The sequence below is a fragment of the Thamnophis elegans genome, chromosome 2 (genome assembly GCF_009769535.1).
Source record: "Thamnophis elegans isolate rThaEle1 chromosome 2, rThaEle1.pri, whole genome shotgun sequence".
Lineage (NCBI taxonomy): Eukaryota > Metazoa > Chordata > Lepidosauria > Squamata > Colubridae > Thamnophis > Thamnophis elegans.
The window spans coordinates 168249277-168264242 of record NC_045542.1 but is presented as its reverse complement, the minus strand read 5'-3'; the positions used below and the strand labels follow the sequence as shown (position 1 = coordinate 168264242).

The 14966-nt window shown below is 44.2% G+C and overlaps 1 protein-coding gene across 1 annotated transcript; it reads left to right on the top strand.

Annotated features, from left to right (window-relative positions):
• Nucleotides 1-201: 201 nt before the first annotated feature.
• On the top strand, nucleotides 202-14764 carry LOC116502834 (major histocompatibility complex class I-related gene protein-like). The gene is made up of 7 exons (XM_032208782.1): nucleotides 202-291; nucleotides 1356-1601; nucleotides 1930-2208; nucleotides 10250-10537; nucleotides 11403-11474; nucleotides 13696-13834; nucleotides 14489-14764. Exons 1-6 carry the CDS (start codon nucleotides 219-221, stop codon nucleotides 13815-13817), a joined length of 1080 nt encoding a protein of 359 aa, XP_032064673.1. The 5' UTR covers nucleotides 202-218; the 3' UTR covers nucleotides 13818-13834; nucleotides 14489-14764.
• The last annotated feature ends 202 nt before the right edge of the window (nucleotides 14765-14966 follow it).

Sequence of the window (14966 nt, the reverse complement as noted above, 5' to 3'; positions counted from 1 at the left end):
CTGGGCGTCGGAAGACAGAAAAAGGGCGGCGTAGTTTCGCGGAGACGTTGACTTTGTGTGTGTGTGTGGGCGGGGGGGGGGGAGTGTTGGAGAAGTTCAGCCCAGGATGCTCACCGCTGGGGGTGCGAAAGGCGGGGCGCGGGGCAAAAGGGCGGGGCTTTGGGCATACCTCGGCATACCTCTAGGTGCAGATGAAAAGCGCACGTGGCTGGAGGGCGATGCGGCAGCACCGGGCGCCTCTCCTGCTCCTGGGAGTGGCGCTGGGGGCCTCCTTGCGGAGGGGCTGCTGCGGTGAGTTCATGGGGAGGGGAGGCAGCAGGAAGGGGAGGGGGCGCCGTGTTCTGAGCTGAGTCCCCCCCCCCTTTTCCTGGTCTTCCTTCCCTTTCGTGTTTCGTTGGGTCTCGTATCAAACCATTGCCAATCCATTCCCATTTGTCTTTAGGAGAAAGGAGCGGAATAGAGAGCGAAAGGCTGTTTGGGCAGCCTAAACCCAGCCAGCTTTGAGCGATACGTTATCCTAGGACCGGTCTAATTGGTGGGAGGGGGGAGCAGGGACAGCGGAGAGTCATAAGAAAGAGGTTGCATGGGGAGAGTCGGGGAACAGACGGGGGGCGAAGGAGGGAAAATCCACCAGGACTTTCCTTAGGAGAAGAAAGGGAGGGGGCTTGACTTGGCATACCTGGTTGCAGGTGAAGAGGCTTGCGTGGCTGGAGGGGAAGGGAAAAGAAGAGGTTGCATCAAGAGAGTCGGGGAACAGACAGGAGGGGCGAAGGAAAGGAGGGGCTCTTTGTAGAAGAGTTTGCAACTTTGTTTTATTCTCTTATACTTTTCCCAGCATGGAGGGGGACCTTTGACAGCGCTCCCTTTGCCCCCAGCCACCCGCCTCAGCCCATGTACAGCCAGCTTTCCTCCTGCGCTGGCCCTTTCATGGCCAATGAATGCCCCTCTGCCCCGGGCCTTTGGCTGTGAGGGGCTGGTCTGCCTCTCTGGAAAGCAGTCGGGTCTCTAACAAGGAAGCTCCAGGTTAGTCCTCCCGTGTGTGCCTGCGGTGTCCCTCCCCGTGTGGTTGGCGAGGGAGATTCCGATTCCGATCTGAGTCAGGCTCACAAGCAGCTGGCTGGGAATCTTGGGGGCCCAGAGAAGCTACAGGGGTACCTACCTTAACCAGAGGTGGGTCTGTCCACATGTTTGTAAGGTCAGCCAAGGGATGCTGGGGCTTCTTTCTTAGCTTGGAAGGCAGATACCTTCCCAAGCAGAGCAGAAAGAGGGCAGCTGGGTGACAATAAAATGTTGGAGGGGATGGAGCTGCAGTGCAGACCCCCCTCATTCTCCCCTTCTCCTCTCTTCCCCTCCAGGCCACCTCTTACACTCCCTGTGCTACTTCTACCTGCAACCCTCAGAGCCCAGCCAGGGGCTTCCTCCATCCTTCATTAGGGGCTACTTGGATGACCAGCCCATCACTCGCTTTGACATCCTCACCAGTAAGGTGGAGCCTCTGGTGCCCTGGATGGAGGAGGCTGAGAATGAGTCATTTCTGGTCCCTGAATGGATCTTCAGGACTCACCTGGAGAAGTTATCAAAACTGGACCGCCATGCTGGAGGTGAGCAGAACCAGGGACATCTTTGGCCAGCAATGCATGCCGGAGGCAAAATAGTGAGATTTTCTTTCCTGAAAAGGAAAGACACTCTACTCTTCACCCCCTGACCCGCAATTATCTATCCCACCTAGAAATTCTTCAAGGCCTGACCCCAGCCAAAAAGGGTTGACTGAAGTAGAAGATATTTCTCCCTGTGTGATAAAGTGGGGAAGGAAAAATCATGTTTTCCTCCCCAGGTGGGAATGGGGGATAGAGTGTAATGCTGTCTAGATTCTAGACTAGAGAGAGGAATGGACCCATTCCATTTGCACCCCCTCTGATTCTCTTTCAGGGCTTCACACGTGGCAGGTGGCTTTGGGCTGTGAGCTCAGGGAAGACGGGAGCAAAGGTGGGTTTTTGCACTACGGCTATGATGGGAGGGACTTCATCAGCTTTGACAAGGAGACCCTCAGATGGGTGGCAGCTCCTCATCCCCAGGCCCAGAAGGTCAAGGAGAAGTGGGATGAGGATCCAGGATGGTCCAAGAGCAATAAAGTCTTCCTGGAGGAGACCTGCATTGAATGGCTGCAGAGATACCTCTCCTACAAGAACAAGACTCTGCAGAGGAGAGGTGAGTGGCGAAAGGGGGTCTCCAATGAGCAGGTTTCTGTCGGCTCCACCCTCCCCATATTACCCTAAACCACCTTTTAAACTATTGAAAGAAAAAAGTCAGGAAATACCCTACATCCCTCATTACAGAAGGAAAATAATCACTGGCCCCCAAAACAAGGACTTCAAAGAAAACCAAACTAACTGAGCAAGAAGTTAATCCTGAAGGTCTCTTTCTTTTCTTTTCTTTTTTTAAAAGATTTTTATTAACAAACATGTAAAATATACACACACACACACAAATTAGATGTACACCACATTTATACAATACAATATGAACAGGAACTTCCTGTTCTTTATAATAGCAATCATCAATCGGTATCGCTCACCTTATATTATTTCCCCTTCTATTGTATTTCATTTGGATTTCACCATTCTTAACCCTCTTATTTCACTCATAACTATTATTTTTGAGTTTTGTTGTATTCCTTCATTGATTTTTGTTTCTTTCCTCCATCCACCTATACCATTTATCCCATATCTGGTAGAATTCTGATTCTTCCTTTCCCTGGATTTCTTTAGTTAGTTTATCCATTTCGGCACAGTCCATAACCTTTCTTATCTTTGCTTGGGATTAATTTGTTTTTCCATTTCTGGGCAAAGGCAATCCTTGCCATCGTAATTATATGTTGTATTAAATACTGGATTTCTTTTTTGCATTTCACAGACATAATTCCGAATTAAAAAAACTTCAGGTTTCCATTCTATTTTAGCCCCTGTTATTTCCTCCAGCCAATTTTTAATCCTTTTCCAAAAAAAATTAGCCTCCTCATAGGTCCACCATAAATGGTAATATGTTCCGTGTATTGATTCGCATTTCCAGCATTTTGTGGAGGTATTTGTTAAGATTTTAGCTAACCTTGTTGGTGCCAGGTGCCATCTGTAAAACATTTTGTGCTGGTTTTCCTTGTATGCAAATTTTTCCCATTTGTCTAATTTAATATTATAGCCAAAGTTCTGTGCCCATTTTATCATTTGTTCTTTCACAATTTCCTCTTCCATTTTATACTTCAGGAGGAATTTATATATTCTCCCTATCATTTTTCTATCTGGGCTTTGAATAATTTTATCCAATTTGTGTGGTTCTGTTTCAATGTCATGTAATTTAGTATCTTTATTGTATTTAGTTTTGATTTGGAGGTAAGTTAGCCAGTCAACTTTCATGTTCTGATCTGCCAATTCTTCAATTGTTTTTAAATTTCCCTGTCTATCTATTAAGTCTCTGTATTTTAGGATTTTGTTCCAATCTGTAAAATTTGGGTGTGTCATCCTTTCTGTCGTTGATAGCCAATTTGGGATTTTCACATAGTGGATTTTTTTCATTTTGAGCCATTTTTGCAATAACGCTCTTCTGATTAAATGATTTTGAAAGTATTTGTGTGTTTTATTTTTATCATCCCATAGGAATGTATGCCAGCCTGCTTGCAGGTCATGGCCTTCTAAGGTCAAAATGATTTTATTCTTTAGCTCTATCCAGTCCTTCACCAATGTTATTGTTACTGTTGATGCATATAAATCCCAATTTGGTAATGCTAAGCCTCCCCTCTCCTTGCTGTCTTGCATTGACTTTAGTTTAATCCTCGGTTTTTGTCCCTGCCAAATGAACCTAGTAGTTATTTTATTTAATTCTTGAAAGAATTTTTTACCTGGATTAATAGGTGCGGCTTGCAACAGGAATAGGATTCTGGTAAGATATTCATTTTAATTGTTGCTATATGTCCCATGAGTGATAACTGAATATTTTTCCAATTTTCTAAATCTTTCTTTATTTGTATCACTAATTTATTATGATTATCATCTTTAATTGTGGAACATTTTGCCGATACCCAGATCCCCAAGTATTTCAATTTCTTAGTTATTTGCATTCTGGTTGCTACTTCCAGTTCCTCTTCTTGCTTTTTTGTAATGTTCTTGGTTATCATTTTTGTTTTGTCTTTATTGATCTTTAGTCCTGCCACTTCGCCATATTCTTCTAATTTTTGAATTAATTTCAAGCTGGATTCTAATGGGTCCTCTAGAACAAATACTAAGTCATCGGCATAGTACAACAGCTCTGGGTTGAGTTTCAAGAGGTTACCCCCGGGGAGGTGGACAAGGCCATGAGAGCTGTGAGTTCCTCCACCTGTGCTTTGGATCCGTGTCCCTCATGGCTGGTTTCTAACAGCAGTGAGGTGACACGAGGCTGGATCCAGGCGGTTGTAACCGCCTCCCTTCGGGAGGGGAACTTCCCCGCCGCACTGAAGGCGGCGGTGGTGAGACCCCTCCTGAAGAAGCCATCCCTAGATCCAGCTGTCCTTAATAACTACCGCCCGGTCTCCAACCTCCCCTTTTTGGGGAAGGTTGTTGAGAAGGTGGTGGCCTTCCAGCTCCAACGGTCCTTGGAGGAAGCAGACTATCTAGACCCCTTCCAGTCAGGCTTCAGACCCGGTTACAGCACTGAAACCGCCTTGGTCGCATTGATGGATGATCTCTGGAGAGCCAGAGATGAAGGACATCCCTCCATCCTGGTCCTCCTTGACCTCTCAGCGGCTTTCGATACCATCGACCATGGTATCCTTCTGCGAAGACTGCGGGAGGTGGGAGTGGGAGGCACCGTGTTACGGTGGTTCTCCTCCTACCTCTCGGACAGGTCGCAGTCGGTGTTAGTAGGAGGGCAGAGATCGTCCCCAAGGCCCCTAAAATATGGGGTGCCGCAGGGTTCGGTCTTATCCCCCCTACTATTTAACATTTACATGAAACCGCTGGGAGAGATCATCCGTAGGCACGGGATTAGATACCATCAATATGCGGACGATACTCAATTGTATCTGTCCGCCCCGTGCCAAATCAATGAAGCGGTTGACGTAATGGACCGGGGGCTCGAAGCCGTCATGGACTGGATGAGGATTAACAAGCTTGTGCTCAACCCAGAAAAGACCGAGTGGCTGTTGTGTTTTCCTCCCAAAAATTCGGCCATTAATCCAACACTCAGGCTGGGGGGTCAAATTCTACACCCCTCAGAGAGGGTTCGCAACCTGGGAGTCCTCCTGGATCCACAGCTGTCATTCGACCATCATATAGCGGCTGTGACCAGGGGGGCATTCGCCCAGGTACGCCTGGTGCGCCAGTTGCGACCCTACCTGAACCGGGAGGCGCTCACAACTGTCACTCGGGCCCTCGTGATTTCTAGGCTGGAATACTGCAATGTGCTCTACATGGGGCTGCCCTTGAAGAGCATCCGGCGACTTCAGCTAGTACAAAACGCAGCCGCGCGAGTGATCGCGGGTGCACCTCGATTCACCCGCATTACACCTATCCTCCGCGAGCTGCGTTGGCTACCTGTCGATCTCCGGATGCGCTTCAAGGTGCTATTGACCACCCATAAAGCCCTACATGGCAGTGGATCTGGATACTTGAGAGACCGCCTTCTGCCAATTACCTCCCTACGGCCTATAAGATCTCATAGGTTAGGCCTCCTCCGCATCCCATCGGCCAGCCAATGCCGGCTGGCAACCACAAGGAGGAGGGCCTTCTCAGTAGCGGCCCCGACCCTTTGGAACGAGCTCCCCGTAGAGATCCGCACCCTCTCCACCGTCCAGGCCTTCCGCATAGCCTTGAAGAACTGGCTCGCCCGTCAGGCCTGGGGATAAGGACCATTGCCCCGCCCGAATGTTGTATGCATGTTGTGTATTATTTTATTATGTGTTGTTGTTTTAGTATTGTATTGTTTTGTATTCCCCTCTCCCTGGTTTCTGTGAGCCGCCCTGAGTCCCCTCAGGGAAAAGGGCGGCCTACAAATAAAATCAATTCAATTCAATAGGCTTGGACCTTATATTCTTCATTTTTGAGTCTTAAACCTTTTATTCCCTGGTCTTTCTGAATTTCATTGAGTAAAATTTCCAAAGTCAATATAAACAGCAAAAGAGAGAGGGGGCATCCCTGTCTGACTCCTTTTTTATTTCAATCTTTTTTGTTAGATCTCCATTCATCACAACTTTGGCTGTCTGAGTGTTATAAAAACCTTCTATCATTTTTATAAATTTTTCTCCAAATTTCATCTCATCCAATAGTGTTATTATAAATTTCCAGATTATGTTGTCAAATGCTTTTGTGCATCAAGGAAAACCAGTACCATTTGCTTTTCTGGATGCGGCTCGTAATACTCTATTATGTCTAGAATGATTTTTAATATGTCTGTGGGGTAAAAATCCATTTTGGTCTGGATGTATTCGTTCATTTAAAATCTGTTTAATTCTTCCTGCCATAATTGCTGGATATATTTTATAATCGGAGTTTAATAATGAAATTGGTCTGTAATTTTGAATTTCTTGTAGATTGGTTTCTTCTTTTGGGATTAGCGATATTATTGCTTCTGTCCCTGATTCAGGTATCTTGGCTTTTCCTAAAACTTCATTAAACATTTCCACTCCTAGCTCTTCCAATATTATTTTGTTATATTTGTATAAGTCCGCCGGTATTCTGTCTGGTCCTGGGGTTTTATTTTTTTTCTGGTTTTTCAGGACTAATTCCACTTCGGCTAATGTTATTGGCATGTTTATCGCCTCCCTTTGTTCTTTTGATATTGGTGTTAACTTTTCTGGGTTTAAATATTGTTTTATTTTGATTTCCTCCATACTATCTTGTGCGTATAGTTTTGCAAAGTATTTATGAATAATATGCTTCTTTTCTTCCGCTTTGTAGTGAATTCTTCCCTTATCTTTTAATTGATATATCATCCTTTTTTCTCTTTCGTTCTTCAGTCTATATGCCAGCCATTGTCCAGGTTTGTTGGCTTGTTCAAAGTAATTCTGTCTGACTGCTTTAATTTTCTCTGCTAATTCCTTTTGAGTTATTAAATTGATCTTATGTTTTATCATCTCTATTTTTTCTTTTTTAGTTTTATTCTTTGGATCTTTCTGTAGTTCATCTTCGGTTTTCCTAAGTTCTTTTTGCATGTCTTCTTGTTGCTCTTTTTGTTTTCTAATTTTTCTCACCATGTAGGCAATCGTAAGGCCTCTAGTATATGTTTCATAGTATCCCAGAGATTTTGAATTGAGGTGTCTTCTTTTTTATTTATTCTAAAAAATAGTTTTAATTCTTTCTCCAGCATTTGAATGTATTCTATTTCATTTACAATATTTGAATTCATCATCCATCTTTTTCTTCTTCTTTGACCTTTCCATCTTAATTTTATTGGATTATGGTCTTCCCACTTATTTGCTTCTATTTCAATTTTGTCTAATTGATTACATAGACCAGATGAGATCCAAGCCATGTCAATTCTTGATAGGGACTGATGGGGGTTCGAATAAAAGGCATATTGCTTTCTTGTTTTGTGCCTTCCTCTCCAAATATCATGTAGTTTATATTCCATTGCCATCTCAAAAAAGGATTTGGGTAATGTATTTTTTTTTTGTTTTATTTTTCTTTTTGCTTTCATAGTCCATTTTTTATCCACTATTGCATTATAATCCCCAATTAAGCAAATGTTTTCATATTCTAATTCGTTTATTTTGCTGTGTGATTTCCTATAAAATTCCTCTTGTTTCTGATTTGGTGCATATATGACTATTAATAATATCGGTTTTTCTGTTGTCTCTAATTCAATCATTAGCATTCTGCCTTCTTCATCAGAGTAGACTTCTTTGGAGTTTATTTTTTCCTTTATATAGATTGCTATCCCTCTTTTTTTTTTATCTGCCAATGCTGTATATAATTTCCCTAGTTTTTTGTTTTCCAGTAAGTTCCTATGTTCCCTTTTAATATGCACTTCCTGTATACAGGTTATATCTGCCTTCAATTTCTTAGGTTTATTAAACATCTGTGCTCCTTTTTTTGGTGCATTAAGTCCATTCAAGTTTTTCAAAATAATTGTTATTTCCTGATCCATCTTTAGATGGGGTGTTTTTTGTTACTTCTGATTTTTATCTGACTTTTCCCTCTCGCGCCTTCCTTTTCTGCTCTCTCTCTTTCTTGCCTCTGTTCTTTTCTCCTGTTTCTTTCCTTGTCTCCTGATGTTTCTTCCTCTTGACTTCTACTTTCTAGTTTCTCTTTACTTCCTTGTTCTTCTTCTCCTTTGCAGTATTCTTCATAGAATTTCTGCGCTTCTTCTATATTCTCTATCTTATATCTTTTTCCTTGCCAAGATACCAGTACCCCTTCTGGTACCAACCATCTGTACATTATTCTGTTTTTATTTAACTGATTTGTTAAAAATTGGTATTGCCTATGTTGTTCCCGAATTCTCCGTGGAATCTGTTTAAGCGTGATCAACTCTTTTCCCTGTAATGTAATCGTCCCTTCTCTGTTTTTTTTTTACACTTCATCTCTTATTGTTTTGTTAGAAAATCTTACATACTTCTCTCGGGAGTCTATGTCTTCTGGCATAAATAGTATGCACACGGTAAGCTTCATCGATGTCCCCTCTCAACTCTTATTCTTTTCTCAGTAAAATTTCAGTGAAGATTTCAATCATTTTTCCTTTCAGGTCTTCCTCCTTCTCTTCCGGTATGTTTTGGAATCTTAGGTAGAATGCAGCTCTTTCATTTTCAAGTCGGATTATTGATAGCTCTAATTCTTTATTAACTTGTTTATATTCAAGCTCCATTTTTTCCATCTTCTGATCTGTTTGTTCTAATTTTATTTCGATGTTCTGGATTTTCTGTTCATTGAGTGCTAAGGCATTCTGTATCCTTTCAATTTTGTCATCCACATTTTTTATAGTTCCTTTCAATTCTCCCATTTCATTTTTCATTTCTTCATGATTCCTCCTTGTCTCTTCATGATTTGTAGTTGTCACTTCTTGGCTTTTCGTCAATATCTCTTGTATCATGTGGAGCATCAATTGCATACTCTGTATTGTTGGTGCTGGTCCCGTTGTTCCTGCCATCATTCCACCTTTCTCCAGCCCCAATGCTCTCTCAAATGATCTTTGATTTGAGGAGGGAGGTGTTGCTGAAATCATATTGGGTGTAGTTTTTTTCACTACCTTTACTGAATTTGCCATTTTTACCCCCCTATTTATCCTTGTCCACAATTGCATATAAATTCTACTTTACTTCTACTTTATCAGCAATATCAATGGTATAGATAATTGTATATCTCAATATTTAACAATAATTAACCTTCCTTAATATCACGTTTCAATATCTAAACATTCCTATGTAGTATTCTATTCTGTTTTTGATCCTTAATTAATATATCATAAATGTATATATCACACTGTTATCTTATACAAATAGATGTCTCTCAATTGTATCGGTTATGCAGGTATTCAATTCTAGTAATTAGTTTCTCTCTCTCTCTCTTTCTCTCTCTCTGTGTGTGTGTGTATGCCACCGTTGGTTTTCTTGCATCAGACTTCAAATTTATAATCCACTAGGTGTCACCCTCTCCTCAGTATCACTGTTAGTGTCAACAGTCCTCTCTCTACTGTCTCTGGCATCATTCCAAGTTTCAAGGCAAATAAATATCAAATACTTGTAAGTTCAGCTATTCTTTGGGAAAATCAAAACAGTAGAAGGAAGAGCAAGAAGAAAAAAGTCAACTACCAACCCAACTGTTAAACAATCCTTTCTGTGCCTTCCAAATCTTCTTGGCAGTTACTATGCTCTACTCCTGTTGTCCATGCCAGGTTTTCGTTCTCACTGTGGCCAATCCTGAAGGTCTCTTTCTATTTCCCTGAGAAAACCTTGCAAAGCAGAAAAAAACAAATCTTTGGGTCAGGAGGAAATGATCAGTCTGTTCCTGATTTCCTTCTGAAATAGCTCCATTAATTAAATTCAATTTGAATTAATCCCCAAATTGGGATTTATGTTGGTCAGAGTGAAAGTTTTACACCAGATTCTGTATATCCCTTTCAAAAATAAACCTAAACAGCATCAATGCCCCATCTTGGAGGCTTCCACAGTTCGGGCGAGGAGAGGAGGCAGAGGGAGAGGATGGCCAGATGAGATCCTGCCATTTCAATCCCCTTGGCAGAAACTCTCCAAATCCCAAGAACTCCCATTTTGATGTTTCTGCAGAGGCCCCAGTGGGGAAGGTGACTCGCAAGATGGTGAATGGCAGCCTGGAGGTCCTCATCTGCCAGGCCTTTGGCTTCTACACCAAGGAGATCCAGGCCACCTGGAGGAGGGACAGAGAGGTCTGCCAGTATGAGACCCTCCATAGGAATGTGGCCCCCAACTCAGATGGGACCTATTATCTCTGGCTCAGCATTGAGATCAACCCCAAGGACAGGAACTGTTTTCGGTGTCAGGTGGAGCACGAGGGCTTGCAGGAGCCCCTGATCTTGCCCTTGAAGGAGGAAACAGGTGAGAGGCCGAGAGGTTGTGACATGTAGAAGTAGATTTTTCAACAATGTTTGAAATGCTATGAAGGAAGGTTGTTTTCTCTGCACCCCCTCATGTTTTCAGGTTGAGAGCAGGAAAAATACTCCTGCATTTAGTGATACAAGAGAAGTGATTTCTGTCAGAGGAACTGGAAGTGGTAACGTAATAGCAAAGGCATGAAGATAGGATATATGATGATGTATGAGATGATAGATGAGATGATTGGTGAAAGCTCTTGCTTCTGCCCTTCAAGGCCTTTTTGCTCTCCTCAACCTGCATGCCATGCGGTTCTCCTCAACCTGCATGGCAGTCCCCCTTTACTTCACCACTCCTCCAGAGTGGCTATGGCTCGATTTGAGCCATCTGACGGAGAGAGCTCGGAACTGGGCCGGGGGTATCATGGTGCTTGCTGCCAAAGGCGCCGGAAGAACAACCAGAAGGGCGAGAGGCTAATGGGGTTGTGATGTGCAGAAGAAAACTTTGCATAGAAGTAAATGTTACATCAATAGGCAAATTTTCTGCTGCATCATTTCATCCTTTCAGGTGGAGAGAAGAAAATATAGTCCTGTATTTAGCAATATGTGAGAAGGGATTTCTTTCAGGGGTGTTGGAAGTGGTAACCTAACAGCAAAGGTGTGCAGAAATATATGATATATGAGATGATTGATTGTGGCTTTTCGTTCTGCCCTTCTCTCTTTCCTCTACAGCAGTGGAGGGGAGGGGCTTCCTTCAGGTGGGGGCACTTCCTGGAGGCCAATGCAGTTTGGGAAATGCTTCCATTGCTCAGCTTCTCCACTTCAGTGAACTCAGCATCTCTCTAATCAGAACCATCTTTCTCCTTCTTTAGCTACAACATGGGGGATTCCTGTGGGAATTGTGGCCGCCGTGGTCTTGGCACTTGGGATTCTCTTCCCATTATGTAAGTGAAGCAAACACATCCACTGACCCCCATCCTAAGAGCAAGTGTGTTTGGCAGGGCCTCCCCGAGAGAGTTTCAGTCACAACCGACACAAGGCCCTTCCCCACAAACAGCATTTGGAACAGGAGTCAGAAAGGAAGAAGAAACTATGAAGCCATTTTTCCATTTCCTGGAAATCTCACAATGTTCCTCCTTCCTCTTGTCTGGGAGGAAGCCTCTTTGGCCTGAGTGGGCAGAGTGGCAAGAATCAAGGCTCAGGTGTTGTCCCCAATTTGGGTCAGAGCCCGGTGCCTAAACCAATCATGGATGCCAGGCACAAGGTGCAGATTTTGTGATTGCTTTTTATTGGACAACTCCAAGGAAAAGGGTTCCTGGCTGGACCAAGAACAAAGAATTAAATAAGCTTTATACATTTTCACTAAAGGAGAAGACGGGACAAGGCGAGATAATAAGAAATATCATCTAATTTTTGTAATAATTCTACAATTTGTTCTATTGGTCTCTACTTGCTCCTATTCCTAAGCCTTGGCTAATGAATGCCCCAGGAGTTATCTAATACACATTTCATTTGCTGCCGCCCATCTCTATTCTCTATTCCTAATGTTCAGCTAAGGTCTGCAAGTTGTCTAATTCTTGTTACTTTTATCAACTTTCTAACTACCCATATTGCTACAAGCTTTACACTTACATATTTCCTGTTGATAAGCATTCTTTGTTCTTGCCAGACAGACCGCACAGTTACAATCACCCTGATTTATTTTCAAGTGTGTTCCATGACCTTCCTTTATTTTAGAAGACAGCCCTTCACAGGTGTCCAAGAAAAGTCCCTTAAATGATCTGGGACCCAACAGAAAATCCATAATCCTGGCCCTGGAGAAGATCCATATGCCATTTCATTTGGCAAGAAGGATCTTCAGGGAAGCTCTGAAGGAAGGTGGGGACCATGGAAGGAGGGATCCATGTCCTCTGTCCCTGTTCGCAGTCCCACTTGAAGTCAAAGGTCTTGGGGGAGGGAGAAGCCAATGCTTGGTCAACTGCAACGCAGAGCAAGAGACACGAGGAGGAGGAGGGTGGATGTGGGAAGTTGAGAAGGGAAGGGGTATCTGATTTAGACTGAGAATAACTTCATTGTCACTTTAAATGCACACTAATTTGATTTGATTTGATTTATTGCATTTATATGCCGCCCTATTCCCGGAGGGACTCAGGGCGCTCACAAACCAAAATAGGGGGGGGGATACAAACAGGAGGAAAACAACAAACAAACAACTACAACAATTTAAAAACAATCAACAACCACACAATTCGAGTGGGGACGGGAACTCGTCAGCCCCAGGCCTGTCGGAACAGCCAGGTTTTAAGGTCTTTGCGGAAAGCCTGAAGGTGAGAGTCCGAATCTCCACGGGGAGCTCGTTCCAGAGGGCCGGAGCAGCCACAGAGAAGGCCCTCCTCCGGGTGGTAGCCAATCGGCATTGGCCGGTAGATGGAATTCAGAGGAGGCCTAGTCTGTAGGATCTAATAGGTCTGTTGGAGGTAATTGGCAGCAGGCAGTCTCTCAAGTACCCAGGTCCAATACCATGAAGGGCTTTATAAGTGACGACTAGAACCTTGAAGCGTATCCGGAGACCAATAGGCAGTCAGTGCAGCTCGCGGTGGATAGGTGTAACGTGGGTGTACTGGAGTGCATCCACAATCGCTCGCGCGGCTGCATTCTGGACGAGCTGAAGTCTCCAAATGCTCTTCAGGGGCTGCCCCATGTAGAGCACATTGCAGTAGTCCAGTCTTGAGGTCACAAGGGCACGAGTGACTGTTGCGAGGGCCTCCCGGTTCAGGTAGGGACGCAATTGGTGCACCAGGCGGACCTGGGCAAATGCCTCCCTGGTCACAGCCGACAAATGGTGTTCTAAGGTCTTGTCTGGATTGAGTGCAAGCTTGTAATTGGATTGGCATACATTAAAATGAAATTTCATTGCATGCAACTCTCAAATGGTCAGTTGCCACCTCCAATATACATTACATGACAAAACAAATAAATAAATAAATACAAATATATGATATACCTACATTTATTATGACAGAGATTTGATTAATTTGATATATATTTGATCTCTCCCTTCCCCCCCTCTCTCTCACTCTTCCCTCTCTCCCTCCCCCCTCCCCTCTCTCTTTCTCTCCTACCCAGGAAATAAACTAGCTGACTTTTCTTTTTGACTTCTTTCAGTCCAGTGGCGAAGATGCAAGGGATGTTTCCATCCAGAAGTGACAACTTGCCCTGATCACATTTCATTAGAAATGGTTCTTCCTCCCCCAATTTATGGCAGAAAAGATGAGACTCAGTCATAGCTGATGCTCCAACCTGGGTGAGCCTGGCTGTTGCTGAGGTCCATTTAAGAGACCAAATTCCAGGCTTGGAAAATTACCTGGAGGAAAAGACCACCTGGCTTGTTGGGGTGGGGAAAGGTCATTCCAAGACAGCCATGGAGAGATGGAGGGCTGCCTGGGGTCCCTTTGGGGCTCAGCCCCTCCTGTCTGGGATCTTCTGATCAGCTGCTCTGCAGGGAAGATCCAACCCAGCTCAGCTTCTCCAGCCCTCCAGCTCTGAGGGAAGAGTGTGGGGCAGGGAAGGAGCCCAAAGGAAGAATTGGGGCCCCTTGAGAAAATGAGGGATGTCTCTCCAAGGAGGAGGGGAGGGAGGGAAAGAGATTGGGGGCTGGAGAAACATGGGGTGGGGGTGTATCCCAAGAAATAAGCCTCCTTTATGAAGATGAACTGGGGGGGGGTTGTAACAGGAAAGGAACTCGAAAGGGGAAAAGAGAGGATCCCTCACCGAGAATTCCTCTCTCCAGGGAGGGGCTGTCTCTGTGGGTGAGAATTGCAAGCCTTTCTCCAGTATGGATGCTTTGCCCTGTACCTGCTGGGGATTGCTTTGGGGGGGGGAGCCGAGGAGGGGGAGAGGAAAGGTCCTCCCCATACAAACCAGGGTGCCTGACTTCCTCCATTTTCTCCCTCTGCAGCACACCACCTATGGAGGGTGGAGGCCCCAGAGGGCTCCCCAAGGCCCTGTTTCAATGCTGCCCAGTGGAGAAAGGAAGCAATGGATGCCAAAAAAATAAAAATGCCAAAGATAAATTGAGCAGTTGATGTTGTCTCTCCAGGCCACCCTCAAATCAGGAGGAAGAGAGGCAGTGAGGATGGTCACATCCCCTCCCTATTCCATTATCAGTGGTGAAATGCAAATTATTTTACTACAGATTCCGTGGGCGTGACAGGGGAAGAATACTGCAAAATCCCCATTGCCTCCCCATTCTGGGCCCATCCAGAGGTGGTATCTGCAGGTTCTCCAAACTACTCAAAATTTCCACTACGGGGTTCTCCAAAACCTGTCAGAAACTGCTGAATTTCACCCCTGTCAAGTATGTAGGAATTTTAGAAGGAGCCGCACTTCTGTTTTCAGTGCCAATAAGTGCTTTTGAAAAAAACTTTTTTATTATT